Source organism: Oryx dammah, unplaced genomic scaffold (genome assembly GCF_014754425.2).
Source record: "Oryx dammah isolate SB20612 unplaced genomic scaffold, SCBI_Odam_1.1 HiC_scaffold_13, whole genome shotgun sequence".
Taxonomy (NCBI): Eukaryota; Metazoa; Chordata; class Mammalia; order Artiodactyla; family Bovidae; genus Oryx; species Oryx dammah.
The window spans coordinates 24,459,925-24,486,006 of NW_024070197.1; the positions used below are offsets into that span (position 1 = coordinate 24,459,925).

Consider the following 26,082-nt stretch of genomic DNA (forward strand, 5'->3'; position numbering starts at 1 on the left):
AACCAAGGAGCCGGGAGTGGCTCTACTGAGATTGTAGAGGAATCTGGGCCTGAATGTACACTTCCGCTAATGACCGAGCTTCAACGAGTTCCACCTTTCCTGGAAGGATCTAGCCAACTGCGACCAGCGCTAGAGCCCCGAGCACTGACAAGGCCCGCCACGCCCCCCGGAACAGCCACGCCCCCGGGCCCGACCTGAAGGAGCGCGTGCGCAGGAAGGGCCCCGCCCGCGGGCCTGCCCCGACCCGCCCCGGACCCGCCCCTTCCGCAGGGCGCACTCTGAAGAGCCCTCGCCCATGGGCCCGCCCCCAGTAGCTTCGGTCCCGCCCCTTCCTTGGGGCGCACTCCTTAGTCTCTGAGCTGGACTGGACCCATGGCTCATTCCGTTTCGGTGCGGATCCAGCGCAGCGCCCGCGTCCGGCGTGCCTAAAGAGTGAGCAGCCTGCTTAGTCTCCTGGGCAGGCATCGGGGCGGCGTGAGGTCGCGCTCGGTGTCTCCAGCGCGCAGCAGCCGTAGCCAACAGCTTTCAGCCGCGAGCCGGTAGCCTCAGAGGGGCGGGAGCGGGGGCGGGAGCGGGGGCGGGGCCCGGGCACGGTGGGTGGGTCGGCATCACGTGGGTAAACACGCCGCACGTGGAGCTCAGCCTGAGCCCTGAAGGTGGTGTCAGCTAGCTGCTTGCTAAGGGAGTCGGGCAGGCTGCTGCGGCGCGCGGCCGGTAGGCTGGGAGGCAGAAGCCAGGCCCAAGCCCGCGTGCGCCCCTCTGAGGCTCAGTTCCTTCCATTCAGCTAAACCTCTGCTAGCAATGGCACGCACTGAGGTCGGCTCAGCAGTGTCAGGCCCTGGTCTAAAGGACGGTAATAAACCTTTAGATAGTGCCTAACCTCACTATCCCATTTCCCAGATCAGGAAAGCGGAGCCCTCGGGGGCTAAGAATCTTTTCCAAAGCCATGTGGCCAGAAAGTGATGCATCCAAGATCCCGATGCAGGCACCCTGGCTCTTTTGTGCAGGGGCCGAGATCCTGCTCCTGGAGTCCTGCTGCCGCCCCTTGGGGCTGGGGCTGGGACTGGTCTAGGGCACTCCGTGAAGCCTAAGATTCCCAGTTTGTACATTGAGGTAGCAGTGGTGCCCGCCTCCAGAGGAGGCTCAGAGGCGGCGCTCAACGAATCGTCACGATAGCTTCCGCCAGGGTGTCGGAGTTGAGGGGATGGAGCTGACGGAGACCTCTGGCCCTCCTTCTGGCCCACCCTTCTCTTGCCTGAGCCGGGGGTCGTCAGCGCCCCCTGCAGCGGCACGCTGGGCACTCGGGAGCAGTCAGCGCTCCTTCCCAGAGCCGACTTCCCCTCAGGCCCTCCTCCCTCCTTTCTCCTCCTCTTCCTCCTCCGCTTCCTCCTCTCTTCCTCCTCCTCCGTCCGCGCCGCGTGACCTGGAGCACAGCTCCAGAGTCGGTGGCCGCCAGGGGGCCGGGGTGGCCTGGGAGGGGCGGGCAGAGTGCGCAGGTTTCTTTAAAGAGAGTGTCCTGGGCACAGAAACTGAGCTGCCCGGCTCCAGGGGGGTCACAAGCGCTATTCCCAGGGCCATGCAGCCGGAGCACCGTAGGAGCCACCATAGGGCCCAAGGTACCAGAAAGCAAATACTTGGGCCCCAACCTTCGGTTTGGTTTTGGGGTTCATGTAAACTGGTTAATGGAATAACCAGGCCCCGGCTTTTCATGAAGTGCAGCCACGGACCCTGAAACCAGCGTCTGTCGTGCCCCCTGCCCAACCCCATGACCTTGGACAAGTTGCTGAATCTCCCTCTATCTGTACCCTTTTGTCTGAAACGGGGTTGTGGGAGAATTAAATGACTAAACCAGAGCCTTAACAACAGTGCCGTGCACACTGTTGGGAGCATTCAGGCCAGGACTAAGAACTTGACTTTCTTGCTGTCTTAATCGAAACCCAACCCTTGAGGTCAGTTCTTCTCTAAAGATATTTTTTATGGAAGGTACTGTGAATGCACCAGTGAACAGCCCCTTGCCCTGATGCAGTCCCTGAGACATGTCAGGGCAGTCACACAAGCCTGTGTGGTGGCCCAGAAACTGAAGCCTTCTATTTGCCCCCTCCCAGCTCACTTACCTACTAACCAGCGTCAGCTTGTCTGTCTCTGACAATGCTACTTCCTTTTCCCCACCCCCATCCTAGGACCAAGGGCCACACATGTTTGGCTGCCCCTGTTTTGATAGTGCCTCCCTGAACTGTAGTGGAGTGTTGGATTCATACCTTTATTCTACTAAGGAGGGCAAGTCTATGCGGAGTGGTCTTCTGGGTGGCAAACAAACGCTTTGTACGTGAGAGGCACAGGCTAGGTGCTTTGGCTAGCGAGGACCCTCATGATCTCTGTCTTTTTTCCTCCAGGCCAGATTGGGGATCTTGGGTGCTGGTCTAGGGAAGAGGAAGATGGAAGTAAAACCAGGGAAACCTAGCAGACACCAGAGAGGAAAATTGCGGGGCTTGAGGGTGAAGCAGACTTCAGTGTTAGGCTGCTCCTACCCTGAGACCAGGTGTGGGGCAGGCTTTCCCACAGGGGTGTCTAGAACCTTCCCTGCATCTTGGACCTGGCACAGAGACCAGCACTGTGGAGTCAAGGGTGCTGAAGGGTTGAATAACGGTGGCCACACACCTACAGTAAGATGAACATTGTTGGAAGCAGGATTTTTGCGGCTATCTCAGAGCACGCTCACGTCTTGGCTGGCAACCATTGTTTGGGAGAGTTTTATTGGTTTCCGCGTTTGCTGCCATTTTCTCCACTCTAGCATCCTTTCACCCTGTCTGTGAGACCAGGTAGTTCACAAGGCACTAATTCCATCCTGGCTGGCTCCTGCCTGGCTAATCAGAGCACTACATCCTCCTGGCCACAGTGATTAGAGAAGAGATAGGCATGTAACTCACTGGACCCATGAGAATCATCCCCAGGACTTTGGCTGGAGATTGAGGAAGGGCTTGCTGGTAGAAATATCAGCTTGGAGATACTGGCGGATATCACATGGAAGAGATCGGCATAGAACAAAGCTAAGCTGAGCAAGGGCATTAGATTCCAGAGGACAGCATGCAAACACCCAGATCCAGCCATGCCATGCCTGAGGCTAAATACGTCCCTGGGCTATCCAGAGGTCTGTATCCAAGAATGTCTTTTTTTCTCCTGGCTGTTTGAATTGTGTTTCACTTGCCACTGACTGTCTTTCTGTCATATGACCCTCCACTGGAGCCAAGACCACAGCCACCATTTCTAGATGAGAAAGAAATGTGAGCCTTGGGTACTCAGGGTCACATGGCTCATCAGAGGTGGACCCAGCCTAGAAGTGTCTGTCCTGGTGTCTCTAGCAGGGGCTTCTACGTCCTCTGGCTCTCTCTAGACCCCCTGCTCTGGCCTCCTCCTATGGCCTTCCTGACCAGTGGGTCTGCGGCCACCCAGCCCACAGGTGACCTCAACTCTGTGTTTGCTAGGCTTGTGCCCTCTAGGTCTGTCTTGTCTATAACTGTATCTTCAGGGCCCAGCATAGATGCTCTTGGCAAATACTGGTGGAGAGAATTAATGGGAATTGTAATTCCTGTGGCCTGCTGGGATTTGAAGGTAGGGATTTCAGAAAATCAGGAACCCCCAGGGCTTCCTCTCTCCCACCCTGACACCTGCCCTTGACATGCATGGCAGCCTCATGCCCCCACTTTTACTGACTACCTCAAAACCCTCCCTGGTGGCTCAACTGGTAAAGAATCTGCCTGCAATGTGGGAGACCTGAGTTCTATCCCTGGGTTGTGAAGATCCCCTGGAGAAGGGAATGGCTACCTACTCCAGTATTCTGGCCTGGAAAATTCCATGGCCATATACAGTCCATGGGGTTGAAAGAGTCCATGGGATTGCAAAGAGTCAGACACAACTGAGCGACTTTCACTCAAAACCCTCAACAATTTCCCTGCACTATCTCATGTATGGCCATGTGGCCAGTCTTGGATAGCTGAGTGAGGAATGAGTTTTCACTCTTCCTCCCCACCTTGGATCTCCCTGCCCAACTCCAAAGGCCCAGGCACCACAGAAACACCCTGATAGGCCATGACTGCTCCCCACCAGCACACCAGAAGGGGTGAGTAGAATTGTTCAAGAGGTGAGGGCTTGCTGCCCATAAGCAGGCTGTGCATCTCCTGAAATGTGCAGCAGCACATCTGCCCAGAGAAAAAGGGAGGCCTAGAATTGCAAGCTTTTGTTATTTTTACTTTTTGGTGTGAGGGGCCATCTGTGCAGGTTTGAGCTTGTCTGGAGGAAACCAGGATTTGTAGATGAAATTCAAATGTAGGATTACTTTGCAGGCTGTCACGCTGAGACTTTCTCCAGGAGCTGGGGCGGAGTGCTGATATTTTTATAGCAGCAGAGTGTGCCAGAGGCCAGCAGCTGCTTGGGGTAAGTGAGCACATGGGGCCCTCCAGCAACCTCTCAGCACTGGTCTTCTCTCAGCGTGGGCTCCACCAAGGGTGCCAGCCTGGGTCACCAGCTATGCAGATTGGCCCCCACTGCCTGGGAAGAGAGGGCCTGGAGGGTAGAAAGGCGGGTACAGCAGGAAGGAGGTTGGCAGTGCTGGAGAGTGGGAGCCAAAGCAGCTCTGACCCTCTCCATCATCACCATCAGTTCCTCCCAAACAACCTCAATAAACACTAAGTTGCAGGATGTACCACAGCCCCTACCTTCAGCTGCAGGGCACTCTTAAGCCTCCTGCTTAGAAATTCCACAACTGCCCTGCCTGAGCTACAGGTGGATATGACCACATTGGGATCCCTTCTAGGGTCCCACAAACCAGGGCTACCTGGCATGGGGATGAGGGCACATGCCAATGTGAAATGTGCAGGAGAGCCATCCAAACCTGAAAGCCCTCTGAGGGGTGTTCCAGGTGAGGGTCTGGTACAGGGCTCTGCAGCTTGTACACCACCCGATGCATCCCGGGCTAATGAAGCTGGTGTTCAGATAATGGCAGAGGTGTCAGGCGTGCACATTTGCCTCATTCATTTGTAACAGGAAACGTTGCTTATCACCTACACGCTTTCCTTGGGCTTCTCTCCTGGGCCAGAGGTGCAGCAGCACATTAAAGGGTAGCATAAGAAGAAGAAGGAGAAAAAGACACTGAGGTTTATCACACTGGAGTTTGGAAACTCTTCGAGGCCATTGCTGACAACTCCTCCTGGGTTTGGAATGACAGCAGACATGGGCAAATAAATGATTCATGACAACTTCAATCACTGCCATGCCCCCGGCACATATACCCTTTCTAACTTATGCTAAAACAACAAAATTTAGTAATAAGAGATAGGGACTGTGGGAGGAAAGCAACTCAACCTCCCTTCTTCTTTCTTCAAAAAGAACTCTTAGATGAGGGATGTGATTTAAGGTATACCAAATAAAGCAAGAGAATTCCAGAAAAACATCTGCTTTACTGACTATGCTAAAGCCTTTGAATGTGTGGATCATAACAAACTGTGGAACATTCTTAAAGAGATGGGAATATCAGACCACCTTACCTACCTCCTGAGAAATCTGTACAGAGGTCAAGAAGCAACAGTAAGAACTGGACATGGAACAACGGACTGGTTCCAAATTGGAAAAGGAGTATGTCAAGACTGTATATTGTCACCCTGCTTATTTAATTTATATGCAGAAGACATCATGCAAAATGCCAGGCTGAATGAAGCAGGAGCTGGAATCAAGATTGCTGGGAGAAATACCAATAACCTTAGATATGCAGATGACACCACCCTTATGGCAGAAAGTGAAGAGGAGCTAAAGAGCCTCTTGATGAAGGTGAAAGAGGAGAGTGAAAAAGCTGGTTTAAAACTCAACATTCAAAAAACAAAGGTCATGGTATCTGGTCCCATCACTTCATGGCAAATAGATGGAGAAACAGTGACAGACTTTATTTTCCTGGGCTCCAAAATCACTGCAGATCGTGACTGCAGCCACAAAATTAAAAGACACTTGCTCCTTGGAAGAAAAGCTATGACCAACCTAGGCAACATATTAAAAAGCAGAGACATTACTTTGTTGACAAAATCCATCTAGTCAAAACTATGGTTTTTCCAGTGGTCATGTATGGATGTGAGAGTTGGACCATAAAGAAGGCTGAGCACCGAACAATTGATGCTTTTGAACTGTAGTGTTGGGAGAAGACTCTTGAGAGTCCCTTGGACTGCAAGGAGATCCAACCAGTCCATTCTTAAGGAAGTCAGTCCTGAATATTCATTGGAAGGACTGATGCTGATGCTGAAACTCCAATACTTTAGCTACCTGATGCGAAGAGCTGACTCATTGGAAAAGACCCTGATGCTGGGAAAGGTTGAAGGCAGAAGGAGAAGGGGACAACAGAGGACAAAATGGTTAGATGGCATCAATGACTCAAGGGACATGAGTTTAAGCAAGCTCTGAGAGATGGTGAAGGACAGGGAAGCCCGACATGTCGCAGTCTTTGGGGTTGCAAAGAGTGAGACACAACTGAGCGACTGAACAACAAAATATTGCTATGCATGTGCACACATACACACACACACACCCTCCCTGCCTGTCACTCCACCCAGAGGATTCATTACCTATATAAGAATACCTGTACATGGAGTTATGGAGAAGCGGGGTGGAGGAGGATGGGGGCAGGGCCTGGTTGGGGACACAGCAAAGGACCATCGCCAGGCAGGACTGCTGTTGGCATTGCCAGGGAGAACCAGGGTGCGCAGATGATGGGGGAGGGGCCCAGAGGAGGGCTTCCAGGGCCTTGCTGGGCTCCAGGCTCATGCTGGGCCTGACTAACTGGGCAGACAGACCTTTTCTGTTTTTTTTTAACAGAAACAAAAGGATGAAATCATTAGCATCAATTGAGCACATTCAGTGTAGATTACTGACATGCCATTGTTGTGAGGATAAAAGAAATATAATTAATAAAACCCATCCAGACAGCCTTTTGTACTTCCCATAAATTCTTTATTGGCTTGTGCATCTATCTCGTCCACAGACAAGCCCTCTCTTTCCACTGCCCTGGACACTGCTAAAATGAATAGTGCAGAAAATCACTCCTGAGATCTGGAAACTCATCTTTTTCCATGGTAATTTGTCTTCTCAAGCCTCAGTTTTCTCCATCACAGGGGCAGATTTAGAGCGTTTTCCAGTAGCACAGGGCAGAATTCCATTCAGGGAAGAACAAAGCCCACCCTAAGGTCGAGGCTTCTAAGGGAGGCCCAAGGTCCCTCCCACTCAAGACCATGTTCAGGCCACCTGGCAGGACCAAGAACTTTTCAGGCATCAGCCTTTGAGTAGAAGTCAGTTTTCTGGCAGCAGCCCTGGAATCACACCTGCCCAAACTCTGGCCTTGATGTGCCCTAGCTGGGCTGAAGGTCAAAGGTCACCCTGAGGGTCACCAGGAAACCTGGAGGCCCAGGAGGAGGTGAGGCAGCTCTCAGCCCCCAGGAGGCTTCCCCCCACCTGCTTGCCAGTCTGAGGTCTGCCACATGCTGTTGCCTTCCTGACATCTAGAGAAACGAAACTCCTTTGCATGACAGGAAGTAGGGGGTGGCTCCCTAAAGTGTGATTGCGAACCTGAGAATGCCCTAAACCCATCTTTTATCACCACCTGGAAGACTAGAGTCTGAAGAGAAACAGAAAGCAAAGCAACCCCTCAGAGGCACGTGCTGTGGCCACACTGCCCACTGGGTGGGTGAGGAACCAGAGGCCCAAGGCAGGCAAATGATGAGCTAAAACCCTATTTGCCTTTGAGTGATGGCCAGCTGAGATTCTCCTGTAAAATCCAGAAGTCTGAAACTTTTCTGTGGGAGCCAGGCAGATAAAGAACATACCTTTGGACACCAAGACATTTTGTCCTGAAAATTAAACGTTCAAATATTCCGTGCTTCAGAGAGAAATTTGCCCTCTCTGCCACTTTTCTTGAGACATTCCACTTTCTTGATCTATACAGTTTTCTCACTTTTGATAGAGTCATGGGTCGCCTAAGTGAAAATCAAAGCACCGGGTCCTGTGAGGCAGCAGGAAGTGTAGCGGGAACGCTGGTTCTCTGCAGACTGATGGTGCTGCCCAGATCTGGGAGCCATGTCTGTATGTGAACTCTCTCAAGTTTTAAATGTTGGCTCAAATGTTTTCAAACCCCTTTTGCAGCCCAGACACAACAAACCCGGCACACTGGCACAGGACATACAGCCCTGAGGTGGCACCTCTAGACCCGTCCTGTGCGCTGCAGGGACAGCCTCTGGGATGGAATACGCAGAACTCCAAGGGACTCACTTCAGACCAAGTCATTATCTCACACAGATCGAATGTTCATTGCTCATCTCTTAACATGAGATAGCTCGGTTAGGTGCTTAGCAAGGGAGACACAGAGAACCTTCTGGATGACCTAGGCTGTGACTGTTAGGATATGTTAACTTTGCACTTTTTTTTTTTTCCTATTAAGGAAGGCACTGCTAGGCTGCTTCACCACAGTCCTGGAGAATGGATGATGTCTGTCTGATGATGCACTGGAACCTGGGCCCTTGCTTGTCATCCCACTCTTGCAACCCTCCCAGAAACTATGTGGCTCCTTTGCTTAGAGGACTGTAACAGAGGCCTGACTCTTTCCCGTTGATGTTTAGCTTTTCAGTCTTAACGTTGGTAGCATATATTCTCCTGAGCATGGAAGAGAAGAAACTTAATGAAAGTGATTATACATGTAAGGATCAATCCATGTACACATAGAGAAAATATTTACTGTGCCAGACCATGAAATTATGTGCTAAGCAATGAAATAAAGTGGCAAGCCACCACTGAAAAATAAAAACAAAAGAGCAAGTTTTTATGTGCATTTTAAACTACTTAGAGATGATACGGTTGAAGGAAACAGCAAATATTTTCATTTATTCATATGTTAGTTGTATGAACAGAAAAAACTCTGGAGCAATGTATACTTTGTTAACCCCAAAACAGAATGGCATTTCTGGGGAGTTTTCACTTTTGATGTTGTATGTGTTTGTAGTATTCTAACAGTATAACAAATATGCTGCACTATTTGTAATGATAGGAAAACCGATAAAGTTAAATAATAGCAATTTTACTGGGAAGAGAAGATGACATTACCAAAAAGCTGGAGCAGATATGGGAAGGCAGGAACTCTCACACTCCTCACCTGGGAGAATAAATTGGCACAACTTGGGGGAAGTAACTGATCACATATAGCAAGTTGCAACAGCACATGCCCTTTGACATGGCAATTCCCCATCTAGGAATGTGCCCTAGGGAATTAATATACATGGCACACGTGTGCACAAGATGTGGACGGCAGCACTGTCTGTGATGGTGAAAAAAATTGGAAACCTACACGTATACATGTAGAAGGTATACATTGTGGCATACTCACTGAAGAGAAAACTCTTATCACAGTTGAAAATGAGTAAACCCTATCCTACAGGTATCAACGTGGATAAATGTTGAAAATAATGTTGAAAAAGATAGCAAGTGGTATTATGACGTGTAAGGGGTTTTTTGTTTGTTTTTTGTTTTGGCTGCACAAAGCTCTTCATTGTGGTATGCGGGGTCTATCTCTAGTTGTGGCTCATAGACTCTAGAGCATGGGCTCAGTAGTTGTGGCCCAAAGGGTTAGTTGCTCCCAGGCAGATGGAATCTTCCCAGACCATGGATCGAACCCACATCCCTTGTGTTGGAAGGCAGATTCTTAACCACTGACCAGCAGGAAAGTCCTGATGTGTGAAGTTCTATTACACTTAGGTGAATTTTAAAAACAACCAAAGCAGTGTTTCTGTAAATCTATTGCTTATGAATCCAGATATAAATGATAGAATTCTAAATATATGTGTGGAAATCATCCACCTGGACTTCAGGGTGGTGGTTTCCTTTGTGGAGGAAAGAAACACTGTGGGATTAGGGAGGGTATTACCAGGGGGCCAGCTGTGCGAGAACTGAAAGGAAGGCAAAAGCTTTCTGGAAGGAAGGTGGGGTCAACCATGCTAAGTGTGGCAAAGATGCCCCATGAGATGAAGGCTAAAGGGTACCACATGGCCATTAACTTTGCCACGTGGCCATCTTAGGTGGCCTTGGCAGGGTAGTGTGTGGCGAGTGGGGCAGAAGCCCCACTGGAGAAGCTTGAAGGAGGAGGGACAGCAGGTGTACATGATACTTTCCAGGAGGCTTCCCAGGACGGGCAGGAGTGAGATGGAGCTGAAGCCTGGGGAGGACCAGAGAGCAGGCTTGCAGGGAGGAGCCTATGGATGCTAAGAGCACCTCAGAGCAAGTGCCACGTGTTCTTGGAGTCCCCACTTCAGGGCTACTCCTGGCTCAGGCCTCAGTCTGACTGCCTACCTTTGTATTACCACCACCACCAGCAGCAATAATAGCAAGAGCAACCATCTATTACTGTTTCTTTTTAATGTGCTAGATGCTAGGCTAAGATTTTTTATGCATTCTCCAATTTAACATCCCTTATGGCACAAAGACTTATTATCATCCCCATTTCACATCTGAGGATTACTAGGCTTGGAGAACTTAAGCATGGTCCCCAAAACCACATTGTGAAATGGCAGAGAAAGGTCCCAGCTCCAGGTAACTGCCTTCAGAGCGCAATGAAGAAGTGACATCAGTGTGGGTTCAGAAAAGGTCCTTCTTACTGCAGGAGATGAGGTTTCAGCTGGCTGAGTTTGCAGAGGTGCACAGGCCAAAATCACTGTTTTCTGGGAGTGCTGCAGGGCAGTCCCCACGCAGGGCCAGCTGGAAGCTCCTTTCCTTGATGCCCCATCGCCTTCCTGCACAGTTACTTTCCTGTGGTAGAGAAGCATGACGGCTTGTTTCCTCAACCTGTGTCCACACATTGCTCTGAGCCCTCACTCCCCTTCTCTCACACGAGCTCTTCTGCCAGGGGTATCAGCCCCGTCTCAAGCTTAATGTGCAAAAGCCCTTTGTGATGTAGCCTCTGTCACCTCATCTGCCTTTGTCTCCTTCCACCCCACTTTTCCAGGGCTGCTTGGAAGGACTCAACAGCCTCCCTCCCGAGCACAAGCGCAGCTTCCACTCCATGCTTGCGTTTCATACAGCTGCCCTCCGGATTCCAGCTGTTCTTTCGTCTCCCAGGCTCTCCTGAGCTCTTGGACTCTTCCCATTGCTTTCCTCTCCAGAGCTAGTACAGCCTAGCACACAGGAGGGGCTCCCATGGGAGACCGGCTCACTGTATCATGCCAGGGAAGCCAGCATTAGACACTCAGATGCCACACAAATTTTTGGAATTGGCATTGATCAGGATAATTATTTGAGGGGGCAGAGAGAGTGTTTATTGAATAAAGGACAGCACTGCCCTCTTGTCTGAGGCTCTTGGGAAATAGTACCTGTTAGCTTGTGAAACTGAGCACATTAGAGTCTTCTGAAGTTAAATTTGAAATTGGGATGAGGTAGGAAAAATCTATGCTCACTGAATACAAAATGCAATTGTCTGTCATTGCAGGAACTACAGTATCTGCCACAAATTATATTTAAGACTCTATTGTCACAGGCAGATTAGCTAATGCTTGATTTTAAGTATAGGCTTCTAATGCTATTACTTCTGGTTAGCTCTGCCTGGCAGGTAACCTTGTGGAACAAATGACTGCATTGCTTGAATAACATATTTGATCAAACAGGACAATTCTTTCAAAAATTGAGTTCTCTGTGGCAATTTGAGACCTGTAATCAGCAAATTAGATGATTACAGCAGGGATAAAAATAGTCTTCTAACAATGTCCAAGGTATAAATGTGATTTGAATTTCAAAATGCTAAACATGTGGTAGGAAAATGCACGGTTGGATAAATATGACTAGACATTATCAGATTTGATTTCTCTTTCCATCCCTGCTCTGAGGTAGAGCCTAATTTTGCCCAAATAAACTTCAATCTCTCTTGTGCCTGAGTTGGAGAATAGAAGTGCATCTACACACTAAGCTCCAAGTCTTAATGGACTCACAGCTCTGCTTACTGGTTCTTGGTCTCAAGAACGAGTCAAGGTGAAGCTCAGCATCTCTTATTCTCCCACTGGTATAAAATGACCTCTGCAAAACAGGCTGTCCAGGTTCCACACACGGGAGATGGCTTTGGAAAACCTTCAACACCCACCACTTGAAGAACTGTGTCCTTTCTTGGGCACGGGGGCCATAGGCCTGACAGCAGCTGTGATGAGGGCTGCTGTGTAAATTCTGTGAGCTGGGGTGCGACATGAGGATGTGGTGTGCTCTACCACAATCGAATCAGTCTTCATGATTGGTTGGCAAATTACCCCTCCCTTCTCTGGGTCCTTCCTGCTGACACATCTTTGCCTCATAGCATTTGTTCACCAGGGTTGACTAGAGCTGCCACTTCCACCCCTGCTATGTTTGATTTCATGCTGCCTCAGTTGGTTTCAGATAAATTGCAGAATAAATCTGATCTGGCAAATGGGTATAGAGCCAACCAATGAGAGGTCAAAGTTTGTACTGGAACTTCCAAGCTCCTTCAAGAGGGGAAATTTGATTTCTCACTAGTGGCTTAGAGAGTTTCTGGCAGAGTCACAGAAAATATTGGATACTATGGATTTCAGTTACCCATCTGGGATTTATCCTTTATTAGCACAGATTATCAAGAGCTGCCTGTGGCAACACTGCTATTTAAAAGAATACCGATCTCCAGAAATACAGCACTCTGACAATTTACAAGTGAGGCAGCCTCATCTCAGCATACTCAGTAACTAACGCTCTTTGCAGTACGACGGCTCGCCAGTCCATGAAGTATTTACCTCAAACATGCTTTTGAGCCAGTGTTTCCTCACATCTGCCAAGCTCTCAAACTTATAAAACAGAAATGTATTTAGTGCCATATTTTTGCACAGAAAATATCATATGTAAATTAACCCCTTTTAGGAATGTTCAAGTCACAAATGATCACCATTAAAAAGTCACTACTTTAAAGGCAAGAGTATCTCTGAGATGAATAATTAACTAAGAGTATAATTTGCTAAATGCCATTACATGTATATTTATAATGCATTTATTAAGAAAACTGTATTAAAATGACAGAACTATAGCATCACAATGTGAAAAAGTAGGAGCTCTCTCAAATTTCATATAAATGTGGTAGATTAAAAGTGGCTATTTTTCTACTTCAGATAGATTTTTGTGAAATAACAAACACCAAGTTGAAATAAATGATATTTATTTGCTCATTCACCCTCCCGTAATGAACTCATACATAGACCAAAACACTGTGAGAAAACGAGACATAAGACTTGACAAGGCCACCACTTCGAGAATGTCCCACAAAATGTGATGTGCACTGTGCACATCAGGCCTGAAAGTGGACAGTGACCTCTTCTGTTAGCAAGGCACTTGGTGATTCCATCAGTGATCAGGGAACAGACTTTACGAACATCACGGCCTTGAGTTACATGTAACTTTACGTTGCATTTTCTTCTTCAAAGCAGTTTAGGCTATGACATTAACAAGTTCTCCAAATAAAGACTCTTTAGGTTAAGCTTTGGATAAGGACGCAGAGTATTAAATAACACTAATCACAGATACTTTATGACCTTTGTCCTGTGCTCGGGAAGAAATCACACTTAAGAGTCCTCTTGGATGCAGATGTGACTTCACTATTATCACCATAACCGGCCAGTGAGCCCACCCGGAATCACCACTGCACAGGGCATTGTTGGAAGATGCCAATCAGAGCCTCATTCTAGCTCAGGGGCCCTTGGGAGGCCTGTGAGGCTGGCACCTGAAGCTCACTTCAAAAGTTTTCTTTTAATATATTTGTTTGAAAGGCTTGAGTTTTGAGAAGCATGAAGTTAATTAACAAAGAGAACTTGATACAGCCACATTCAAAGTTGACTCCTAACTTAAATTACCAGACATAGCTCATAAAATCAGCTGTCTCAAAGACAGTGTTTTATCTTTATTAAAAAATGGATAAACATAGCAGCATTTGCAAAAAACAATAGTTCATAAAAGGCATTGTACACTGTCAACTGATAGTATGGAAAGGGGAGGCCCCCAGCACAGCTGGTGGTGGGCTGTACATCACAACACTCACAACCACCTGTCCACTTAATACGACTCAGCCCAGAACAGCCATGGGAGACCAACAGCAACTTGGCACTCCTCAACTTCAAGCCTTTGTTATTTGTGTGAATAATCAATCAAGTCAAGTATCACCCTCCTTAGCAGCATCTGGAGCACTCATTGGTGTTCTGGAGGTGGCTGGTGTACTTGACCCACTTATTAAAAAAATCTAAGCATTCAGTAAAAAACACTTCTCCCTGTCCAATGCCATCCACAGAAACCTTCTGTCACGGAAGAGACATGCTCTTCCATTTAAATATCTGTAAAAGCTAATGCATGTCTCTGCTGCAGTCGACAGGAGAGAACCTGGAGCGGGCACTTCTGCACAGCTGTCTTTGGTGAGGATGCTGGAGTGGTCATGCTGATCCCTGCCCACTGCTCTGCTTCTTACTGCTCTGTGGGGGGGTGAGGACTCCAGTGGGGAGAGGAGAAATCCTGTTTTCTTCAGATAATATGGCTTTCTTTGCTTGGGCTTTGTCCTATTGATAAGAATAAAAGCAAGAAATAGAAATGTTACAATGGAAGAATATATCCTCTGGACTTCACTTACTCTGTGCTTTTTCCTATGTAGGTGAGTGAAGGAAAAAGAAACAGCAAAGAACAATCTAAAAGCCTGTGGTCTATATGATATTTAAGAGATAGGATCTGTTGATCCCAATTTTTCTTTTCCAATTAAAAAGAACTGGAGTCTTTTTAGGATCATCTGGAGCCTGTATGAAGCAAAGTGAAGAGGCTGCCCAGGCAGTTTTAAGACTTTGTCTGGGAAACAAGGAACAGTACTGACCAGCAAATCCAAGCTGTTTATATGGGTCTGGATGTTGTGTGCATCTTCAGCAGGAACTCCCCTGAAGTGCTTAAGTTTTGAACTTCCTGTCTCCCTTATAACTATGGCAAATGGAACCATCCACTTGACACACTTCTCTATATCACACCACTGATACCCTGCAATGAAAATACACGTTACGGTCGATTTGAGATGAACAATTAGTTTGTAAGTTTCATATATCTTGTTAATGGACTGGAAAGCCAACATACCTGAAACCTTTTGCATCAGTTCGGATGAAGAGAAATGATACAAGGCGGAAGCAGCAAGTACACCATAAGAGAATTCTAAGCAGCCGACATCCAGGACACAGAGATCTAAAAGCTATGGGGAAGAACAGAACACTAAGGGACAAGCCAACACACAGCCCTTCTAGAGTTACTCAGTCTAGTGGTGGGTTAGGGTGCCCCACAGAGGTAGTAGAGACACTTACCTCTGCAATCTGTATGAAGATTTGCTGAGGATACTGAGGCAGGAGCACTTCATAAAAATCATTTAGATATGCAACCTGCATGTATACATTCAACCAGGACACAATGGTCAGGGGACTTAAATGCCACTTAAGGGCCTATGGGAAAACAGAAAACAGACCACGGGTGAATAAAGAAAAAGACATTTCTATTCCCTTTGTCCTCTATAGTGTTAGTTGCTCAGTCGTGTCTGACTCTGTGTCCCCACAGACTGTACCCCACCAGAATCGTCTCTGTCCATGGGATTCTTCAGCCAGGAATACTGGAGTAGGTTTTGATCCCCTTGTCCAGGGGAACTTCCCGACCCAGGGACTGAACCCTGGTCTCCTGCACTGCAGGCAGATTCTTTACTGTCTGCGCCACCAGAAAAGCCCCTCTAAAGGCGTTTCAGAATGCAGCCATTTCCCCCGCCACAATGTGTCCAGCTGGAGAACACCTAGCCAGATGCACTCATGTTGAATGCAGAAAAGATATTATGTATGTGTTTTTGAAAAGGACTGAAAAATTAACTTGTAACATACCTTCATAATGATTAATTCCATGGTGAGAATTTCATCTCCTGAACAAGCCCCATCTGTAACATAAGCAAACTGGTGCAACTTTGGAGGATAGATTTCCTAAAAGGGAATAAAAGAAGATACTACTAGCAAAATGCCCATCTCTTATAGAAGTTCAATGTTTTTGATTAAAGGAATTAAATTAACCTAAGCATTTTAAATACTCATACTTTTCTTGGTTAATTTCTAGCCTTTTTTTATGCGTGGCTAAACTTTAGAAGGCTTCAAATTAGAAAAATACAAATACAGACAAATAGTTGATCCCTTCCCCTAATTCCAGTGGATCTCAAGAAAAGCATGTACTACATAAAAAATTTTGAAAATTATTTACCTCAAGTTTGGCAGCAATAAATAAAGATGAAATCCCAATAAGCTGTAAAAGTGTTTTTACAACATTTTGTTGTGTTGCCATATACCGATCAAAGAAATCCTGTGCCAAGTAAAATGTCTCTCTGTGAAGTTTATAGACTTCACATACCTGAAAAAATAGTAAGTTTTAGAATAGTTACTTGAGGAAAAAAAGAAAGACAAAAAAACTTGCCATGATTTTGGTGAAGGATAAAACCAAAGAGACAGAAACTGGCTTTTCGTAAAGGATGGTTACCTTGTTTATCCCTAAGCACATGCACAATGAAAAACTGGAACTCAGGATAAGGATGAAGTGTTCTGTGATCTAATATAAGAGCAAAAGCTCACAGCTGCAGAAAGAAGGTACATTCACAGTACAGTAAAAGCAGCGTTTCAAGGAAAAACAAAATTTTCTCAAAGAAATATGTCCCCCTTTGTAAGTTTCATTAAGATGTGAGGAAAGAACTACAATATTTCTTCACAATGAACATCATCAGTATGAAAGTTTGAAAGCTGGAACATAGGTTTATTTAAAGACCACAACACTAAAACACTGTTAATCTAATCACAAGAGGCAAAAGCTTTATTAGAAAGTATTAAATGAAAGACTCAGAGACCTAGGTTCTATCCTAGGCTCCCCTTTAGAAAAACCGATTATACAATTGAGACATTATAAATTAGTCCTGCTTTGTTAACCTCACAGGACTGCTGTGAGATATGGAAACATAGTATACATGATGGAGTTGAAAAGGACCAAAGAAATATTAGACCTCAATTCATTACTATCATCAAATGTTTGATTATGCATTTAAAACTGCTATTCCTAAGTAGTATATCCCAAATAAGTACACTTCACAGGGTTATAATAAGTAGGAAAGGCACCAGCGGAAACAACAAACAGAACATTACTAGAGACCTCCATCAATCACCAAAGGGTTTCTAAGTCCATGTGGAACCACGTTTAGAGTCAGTCTTTATTAAGTAACTCAACTACAATTGGATTAGAAGTGAAACCAGAGCTTCTGTTCTCTATGGAACAAATTTTCAGACCTATTTTACCCAGCTCACCATCAGGCACACTGTGTAAGCACTTCTTTTTTTGCTACATACTTCTTGGCTGGGCTGGGGGCTGGGAAATTTAACATCACTGCAGATAAGACTGCCTGTGAACTGTGGACTCACGTTTTGACCCACTTTAGACATAAAAGTTATCATTCTTTTCTATCCTTTCAATAGTATTACATGACTTAAGGCCTATAGTTTTAAGCAAGCCTGCCAAAGAATTTGTACATTTGTACATTTTCTATGTTGACATTTTCAGGGACCAATAAAGAAAAGGAGATTAAGAATGATAAAAAGATGTTTTTATGTAACTCTTACATGGCCTACTATGTAAGCTATCATTTGGTCACTAAGTCTGACTCCTTTGCGACACCAAAAAGGAGATCTGTAGGCCACCAGGCTCTTCTATACATGGGATTTCCCATGCAAGTATACTGGAGTAGGTTGCCATTTTCTTCTCCAGGGGATCTTCCCTACCAAGAGGCTTCCCAGGTGGCTCAGTGGTAAAGAATCTGCCTGCCAGTAAAGGAGACTTGGGTTCAATCCCTGGATCAGGAAGATCCTCTGGAGGAAGAAATGGCAAACCATTCCAGTATTCTTGCCTGGAATCCCATGGACAGTGGAACTTGGCAGACTAGTCAAGGGGGTCGCAAAGAGTTGGACATGACTTAGCACACACACACACACGTAAGCTGTACTTCATACACACTATTTCTAATCCACACAAACTATGTAAGGAAAATACTAATAGAAAACATTACAATGAGAAAATCAAGTTAAGTGACTTGCCTGACTGAGACACAAAGATGTTAGGTGGCAGCAGATTTGACTCTAGGATAAGCACAACTAGGGAACAAATACCCCTGTCAATACAAACTTTCTGAAGGGTACACGGCAGTTTGTTTTTAGGGAATACATAGCCACTCAGCTTCCATATATACTTTCATAAAATGGATCTGCCTAAGATACACTGCCACTCACAGAAGAAAGCTCATTTTGCACCCACCCAAGGTATGTTTGTTAGTCACTCAATTGTGTCTGACTCTGCAACCCCAGGGACTGTAGCCCACTAGGCTCCTCTGTCCATGGGATTGTCTAGGCAAGAACACTGGAGTGGATTCCCATTCCCTTTTCCAGGGGATCTTCCTGACCCAAGGATCAAACCTGGATCTCCTGCAATGCAGAAGGATTCTCTACCATCTGAGCCACAAGGGAAGCGGTATCCAAGAAATGTCCCTTAATCAAGCCACTATTGAGACACCCACACTTCCTCCTAGAAAGAGGTGCACTGCCTATACATCATAACTTCTTGTATTTAACAATTATTTACTATAACTTATAATATTGTTATTTGATAAATTTTTGTATGATAATGTGAAGTATGATAGTGTGATCAATAGAAGACTTGAACAATATATTTTGTTAGGATAAACTGTGGGGAAAGAGAAATGGGTCCCAAGGAGTTAAAATGAAACAATATAAAATTTCTGACTGTTAAAGATAAATTTGTTCATGTATTTTTAAAACATTTGGTAGTAAGGTATCAAATAGCTGTTACACATTCTATTGTGTACACTTAAAAAGCAATTTAATTAACAAAGATCAAATACCAATATTTATAATTAATGGAAAATACAACCTTACCAACTATTTAAACTTTGAGAAAAAAATTCAGATGCCAACTTAAAAACATCTAAGGGATAAATAGACTTCAGAAATTCTTTTAAGGAAGTACATAAGCAAAAAAGTTAAACCACTGTAGTGTATATACCACAGTTCAGAGACACACAATGTGTCAATGGAATCAAACACATGAAGAGATTACAACATCACAAAAGAATCTAGAAATGGTCAATGCTTCTAGTTAACCAGAAGGCTCAACCTACCTCCATTAACCAATCCAGAAGAATTGCTCGCATTTTAGGCTGCAGAAGAGGGTGCCGTTGCATAAGGTGCTTGTCCCTCAAGTATGTCTTTTCCTTGTTTAACATGATTTTCCATACTTCCTCTCTATTTGCCCAGCTACAAAAAAACAAAACCAAGCAAAACACAAAAGACAGGCGTCAGTATGCATCCAGCTAGCGAAGTGGAAGTGCACACAGGGAGTAAGAGACCCAGGAGGCACTCGGTGGTCAGCTTACTTCAGTATAGGCAGTGGTGACGCTCTGGATGACGATGGCGTGCACCTCTGAGGCTTGTACGCAGCGTGTGGGTACAGAAGTTCATCCTCTTCTTTGTCAGGTGTGGGAATCAGGGAGCAGGGGTTTTCACAGGCTGTATTACTGTCCCAAGGCTGTAAAATAAAGACATGTTAAAAAAACATTTGATGTAAACCAGCTGTTTTTACATTCATTGATTTGTAGAACAGCCAGTAAAACAAACAAAAAAAAATGTCTTCACGCACCTAGAGCAATCTCTAGGCCTAAATCAATATTCCGGCCTAAATTAAGATGGAGATAGCATGGAAGACACAGTAATGACTCCAAGCTTTCATTTTCTCAGGAGTCTATGCAGTAAGTACCTAAGAAAACTAGTCAGTAGCATTTTATTCTCCATATCATCATCCTCATATGAGGTGCGTGAGGGCCCAGGAAGGGTAAGACAAAAGGCAAACAGCTCTTAGGTTACTGAAAAAGAAAATCTACTAGTGGTTCAGTAAGACACTAAGCATGGCTCCAAAAGGGTATTGGGAGATTTGGTCACAATTCAAAGACTTGGGTTTTTTAACAAGTACATCTAATCTAATAAAATGTCTTAAACGTGAAAGAATTTCCAATAAAAGTATTTACATAAGCACTCCACAACTACAAGTATAAAACTGACTGCCATCTATATTTAGTTTCCTCATTTAATAAAAACCCACCAAATGTGACATCTTCCTTTGGTTGCAGGTCAGGCCAAATATATTACATAATGAGGACCTTTCATTTTCCTTAATTCAAATGGAAAAAAAAAAAGGAGTATCTGCCTACTTAAAACCACATCAAGCAACAGTCACAGGATTTACTAAGTCTATAGAGATAAAGCCTAGATATTCCTGAAGACCTCTGAAACCCACCCCCAAAGGCTTATATAGTAATAAATGCTAAACCATCATTAAAAACCCAAACAATGCTTCTTTTAAAAAGTCCAGATATTTAATTCAATTTTTAATATTTGGAAAATGTCACTTTGCCATTTAAAGCTTTTTCTTTGTAAAGCTACTGTTTATCTTACTCGAAACAACTATGATTGTTTTTTAAAATTATAATGAACTTATTGAAGATATGGCATGTTAACAATCCTGCCAGCATGGACGCTCTGTTAAAGGTCTGAGACTCAGCAATTTTTTTTAAAGCAGAGAGATCATTAATGTTGACTGGAAAAGAGACAATCGAGAGGACTGTAAATGAACATGGAAACTTGGGCTCTCCGAGTGCTGCTTGGAAGATATGGGACAGGGTGGCTATCTGGCACACTGGCCACTTTCAGAGGAAGCCAGAGCACTTTCAAGGTACTGAGAAGAGCAAAGTAGGATAAAGCTCTCCTCCATCCAATGTGCAAAGAATTGGGCATGCAAATTAACCATGACAGATCTTGCCAACAGCTGTTGGAGAAGGGCAACATCCTCTTCCAGTTCTAGTATCATGTGCTGGTGTCATTTCCTTGACTCAAAAGGATCATGTTACAACTGCTTTAAGTAGTATTCATTCAAGAATGAATTCTGGTTTTGAAAGCAGAAGCTGGGTGTCACCCTCTACAGCCAGATGGCTGAAATAGTTGAGAGAAGACTTTTGGAGATAAAATGTTAACAGTTCCCAACTTGCAGTACACAGACAAATCAGGTGAACCACAAGCAGACAAATGGTCCCCAAAGTTGGCCTCTGATCAGTGTATGAAGCAGAATAATGAAGTCTATATTCTTTAACTTGCATGTATACCATGTCTCAAAGAAAGTGAGATCAATCTGACTTTAGGAAGGAAGGGGATAACAGCAAGAGACCAATTTTGATTATTTCTAACCACCTCTGACTCTTTGTGCCTCTTTTAATGAAGAATGAAACTACCTTATGCAAAATCATGTTCTGAGAAGTAACTAATAGAAATTCCAGGACTCCATTTCAATAAACAAGTTGGGTCTCATGCAAAACATTGAACAAAATGGATATGTTAAATAGACTTTAGACAAAAGAGCATTATTTTCATTGGGAAAAACCCAAGGTAAGAATCAAAGGTTCCATGTGGTCTTGATGTAGCAGTATAACAGAGTTCAGCATGATGGCTACAAGTAGCTCAGGGCTATTGAACAGGGCTGAACTATGATAACTCCACAGAAAAATTCTGTGTAATTAATTGGCAAAAAGGTTGTTACCCCACAATTCTAGCTTCATGAATCTACAGAGAAATAACATATGACACTGACTGCTTCACAAATGATGGGTAATTTCAAGCTATCTACTTTAGACAATGTGTAGAAACCTGTTGTCATTAATCTCTGAACCATGAAAATGCCTTCTAGTGGGAAATAATATGGCTATTCACATATCATATCTATCAGCTCTCTGCAGTCCAGGGACAGGGCCAAAGCCCTGTCTTAGGCACCCTAGGCTCCACTCCAGTTATCTCTGGAACTGAAACTACTCTAAAACCCCAAGAAGTCAACACAGACAGCTTTGCTTCAGCCTCAGTTAAAAATTCCAATTCAAAACATAGCTAGGAAGACAACCAATCTTGAATTTCACAAAGTTGAGATTCATTTTAGTAGAGACCCACAAAAATTAACTTGCTTGGTTTGAAGTCTTTACAGGGAGAAAAAAAAAGAGAAAAAAGGAAAGAACTTGAAATGCACTGTCTTATTTCTTTTCCTAAAACTAAGTATCTCTTCTCCTAATACAGCAAGTAAACCATCAAGCTGTTGTTCAATATTAAGTAGAATCTCCCCAGAAATGGTAATTAATAGGGTCTTGTGTACAATAACAACAGCTTTACCATGTGTCCCACAGCTTTGAAGACCTTCACTCTTCCAGACCCAGCTGCTATGGCCGTTGCTCACTGTCCTACAAAGTGATATGCTGCCATTGCTAACCTCATCAGAACCACTTTCCTTGGCTCAAATACTATTCCTGCTCAGTTTTTATCTGTTATAGTGTCAGAAAGCCTAATCAGTTAGTTTGGAGATAGACTGCTTCCCCTACTGGGGCCATAACTACAGTCTCCAGCCATTTCTGGAGGCAGAGAGATAATACAAGCTTTTTGGGCTAGGGACTTCTGATATTATGATGGTACCGTGAACATGCAAGAAATATGGCGGGAACTCCACGAAGGAGGGGCAAGAGAAATGGACTGACTAGTCAATTTTTAAAATGTGTTGAGATGCACATATCATTACACAGAATGTCTTACTAATACTCTGGTGGAGGTCAGATCAAACTCTAGGCAGCAGTTATCACTGTAAGTAATTGCTGAAGAGGCTAGAAGAACCATCAAAAAGGGGGAAAAAGTTTGAAACATGACCTAAAGGGGGTGGGAGCAGGAAAGGGAAGTCCTTAAGCACCATGAGGAAATAAACACAAGTGTGGATGGGGAGAAGTTGCTTATGAACACACACAAACCCCCCATCATCACAGTTACCCAAAGAGCTGTGTGTCAGGAGCCCTCCCACAGTTCACTAGCCTACAGCCTAGGCTATAGGACAGACTCCGCCCCTGGCTTGCACAGGACTCTGGGTTACTTTCCTCCTCTAACTGAATCTCAGTTTCCTCAAGGGCAAAAGGAGAGGACTGAGTTATGTGAGGTTCATTCTGGTTCTTCCAGACATCAGCGCATATTTGTAATCTCAGGGATGTCAGTCAGGAACACAGTCCTTCCTGGAATCCCAAGACTGGCAGAGGTCAGTGCCCACTGACAGGCACAGTGCTCAGTCATATGAACTGTGGCCATAGTTAGAGAAAAAGCCTTCCGTAGGAGGCAAGCAAGTATGAGACTCAATTTGACCCCAAACAAGGGGAGCCTCAACTTCGACCCAATCAGAAAATGTACCTACCTGACTGCCACACTGGCTTCTCACAGTCCTGTCAATTTTGGCAATTTCTTCATCTGGATCCTGCAAAAACTAACATAAAACAACCCCCATACCCCAAGGAAACACCAAACAGCCCAAAGACAAAAACACAGACACAGAGAAGAAAAAGAAAGCTAGTAAGGTTATGATCACCATTTCTGCCAAATGCTCCCCTCTCTTGATCCCTTATCAACAAATACATGGGCAGAACCCATTTTGGTACCCAGGTAAGATTGAGGAGGGGGGGGCATCCTCCCCCACCTGTCTCCTTTGTACTCACAACGGCTACATTTGCCTTTCTTTTCCTGGAGCGAACAGAGACATCGGTGCCACTTTCCTCTTTCATGGTATCCGGTTCCTTCGCATCCCTGCAAAACCAGGATGGCACATAGGTAAGAGTTCTACCCAAATCTCGGCCCACCCCTCCCCCACCACCGCACACCTTCCCCTTTCCCGCAGCAGCCAGGCCACTCACCTCTCCTTTTCCCTCGGCATGGCGCTGGGCGCAGGATCAGACCTCAAGCCTGGGGACACGAAACGGCAGTGGGGTGAGGACGGCAGCAGAGGGGTCCAGGGCCCGCCGGCCCGTCCCGAGCACCCCTCCCCCTCCCGCGCGGGCGGCGGCGGCGGGAGCCTCCCGGGCCGGTCGGGAAAATGGCCGATGGGCCCGGGGTGGCCTGTCACCCGCGGCGCCACCAGCGGCCCGCGACGCCGGGTCGGAACCCAGGGTGGGGGGGGGGCCTCAACGCCCCCTGAAACTCTCGCCGGCCCATTGCCTCCCTCGGGACCCCCAGCTGCCTCAGTCTTCCCCTCAACACCTCCCCGGAGCCCGCTTCTGAGTCGCCCTACCGGGGCACCCCGCGCTGACGCCTCCGGGGACCCGGCGACCCGGCCTCGCCCCACCCCCACCCGGGCCCGGCCCGACCCGACCCGGGCGCTCCAGGAGTTCTCGCCCGCCGCGCAGTCCGGCAGCCCGAGGCAGGGTCCTCACCCGAAGCCGTCTCCGCGGCAGGCAGGCAGGCAGGCAGGCGGCACGAGCCGAGGCTGGAGGCAGGAGGCAGAGGCGAGCGGGAAACCGGGAGGCGGGAGACGGCGGCGGGCCGAGCGCGCGGCGGTGGCGGGATCCGCGCCTGCCCCCTACACCGCGCTGGCGGCCGAGCCGGCTGCTCCTGCGCCCGGCTAAGAGCGGGACATTTAAAAATCCCAGCGCGCGGAACCGGCCCCCGGACCGCCCTCGCGCCCTCCCGCCACCCTCCGCTCCGCCCCGGCCGGCTCGGAGCCCCTCAGCGGCAGCCAGAGGGCTCGGCCCCGCCCAGCCACCGCCCTCAGGACCGCCCTGCGCGGCGCAGGCCCGCCCAGGCGCTCCGGCCCGCCCGGGGCGGGGCCTGCGCGGGGCGGGGCTAAGTGACAGGGCCTGCGCGCCGGAGGGGAGGGGCCCTGGGGCCGTGGCGGGGCCTGCGCCGCCCAAGCTGCGGAGCCCGCGCGGGGCGGGACGCGGGGGCCGGCCGGCGCGCGCGGTGGGGCGGGGCTGCGCAGGCCGGGACGCGGGGGAGGTCTGGCGCGAGTGCGGCGGAGGGGCGGGTCGCGGGGCTCTGGGGGCGGAGCCGAGCGGCGCTGGAGCGGCAAAAAGCCGCGTGGCCGGCGCTGGTGGAATGTAAACACGGCGGGCGGCGAGGCTTCGGTACCCGACTGAGGGGTCGGGCCACTAGACCTGACGTCCGTAGGCCTGCAGCGCGCGCGCACTGTCTCTCCTTGCACGTCTCCCCCGCCCCCGAGACGCAGGTTTCCGGGCCCTGAGTCAGGGTGGGATGTGCCCAAGGTCACAGCGCATGGTCACAGAGCCTAGAACCAGGGCCTCAGGCCGCCAGATCGGGGGCCGCCTGTGGAACAGCTGTTACTCCTGGACGTGCGTCCATCTGTCCATGAGTGCGTGTGTTCATTCAGCTAATAATCTAGCACCTTACCTTCCATGTGTGCCTTTCGCCACAGATTTTCCCCTGAGCATCGGAAGACCTTTTTGATGCTGGGATTCCATGAGGCCCTCTACCTTAAGCATCAAATCCACACTCCATGCCCTACAGGACTCCACGTGGACCTACCCTCACACCCTCTCAGACCTTTCCTTCAACTGCCTCTCATCAGAGCTCCTCTGGCCATCCTCTGTCCTTTCGTATCTCGGGACCTTGGATTTTGTTGTCCCTAGCTCCGGCCCCTTCCAGCTACATCTTTCCTGAGAATTTCCAGGTCTTCCCCAGGAGTTCCTCTCCACCGCGTTGCCCTGCTGTGGCTCCTGCACAGCACTTGCTGCCATAAGTCTCTTGTCCGTGTTTGGTTCTCTTCTCCCTGCCTTGTCTGTCTCGTTCACTGCTGTATCCCCCAGCTCTTGGCATAGTGCCTGGAGGAAGGGAGGCACTTCAATCTTACTTGTGAAGGAATGCTTGGAACACATGGTGACCAAGCCCTTGTGGATTTTACAGGCTAAGGAGACAAGTATTGAACTATCATCACTTGAAAGTACCTACTGTACTAAACTTCTAGAAAAGACATGTAGCACAGGGCTCCAAACATTCTCAAGTCCCTTCCTGATTTACAGTCTCAGTCTTGAGCCTCCTCCCTCCATGACTATCTTTTTGAAGTTAGAGCCTGGATCTTACTGGAGGACAT

General features: G+C 47.1%; 1 protein-coding gene and 1 long non-coding RNA gene across 3 annotated transcripts; one reads left to right on the forward strand and one right to left on the reverse strand.

Annotated features, from left to right (window-relative positions):
* The first annotated feature begins 329 nt into the window (after positions 1-329).
* LOC120872652 lies at positions 330-8,830 on the forward strand. Of its 2 annotated transcripts, none has more exons than XR_005723302.1 (3): positions 330-432; positions 4,341-4,431; positions 8,468-8,830. It is a non-coding gene; the product is annotated as an uncharacterized LOC120872652 (long non-coding RNA). The 2 variants fall into 2 exon arrangements; XR_005723301.1 differs by lacking the exon at positions 8,468-8,830 and adding an exon at positions 7,019-7,104.
* Positions 8,831-13,196: 4,366 nt separating this feature from the next.
* Positions 13,197-24,687, reverse strand: CCNE1 (cyclin E1). The gene is made up of 12 exons (XM_040254073.1): positions 24,410-24,687; positions 23,894-23,942; positions 23,699-23,786; positions 23,401-23,469; positions 19,520-19,671; positions 19,265-19,400; positions 16,300-16,446; positions 15,933-16,028; positions 15,375-15,509; positions 15,154-15,265; positions 14,903-15,060; positions 13,197-14,597 (listed from the first exon to the last, which is right to left on the reverse strand). The coding sequence occupies exons 2-12, from the start codon at positions 23,911-23,913 to the stop codon at positions 14,475-14,477; spliced, it is 1,236 nt and encodes a 411-aa protein (XP_040110007.1). The 5' UTR covers positions 23,914-23,942; positions 24,410-24,687; the 3' UTR covers positions 13,197-14,474.
* Positions 24,688-26,082: the final 1,395 nt, after the last annotated feature.

Coding starts and splice junctions, on each gene's coding strand:
- CCNE1 (XM_040254073.1), bottom strand. CDS start 23,913: ATGCCGAGGGAAAAGGAGAG. Junction 16,029..16,299: donor TTATTGCTGCCAAACTTGAG/GTAAATAATTTT, acceptor ATTCCCTTTTAG/GAAATCTATCCTCCAAAGTT. Junction 15,510..15,932: donor TGGAATTAATCATTATGAAG/GTATGTTACAAG, acceptor GTTTTCCCATAG/GCCCTTAAGTGGCATTTAAG.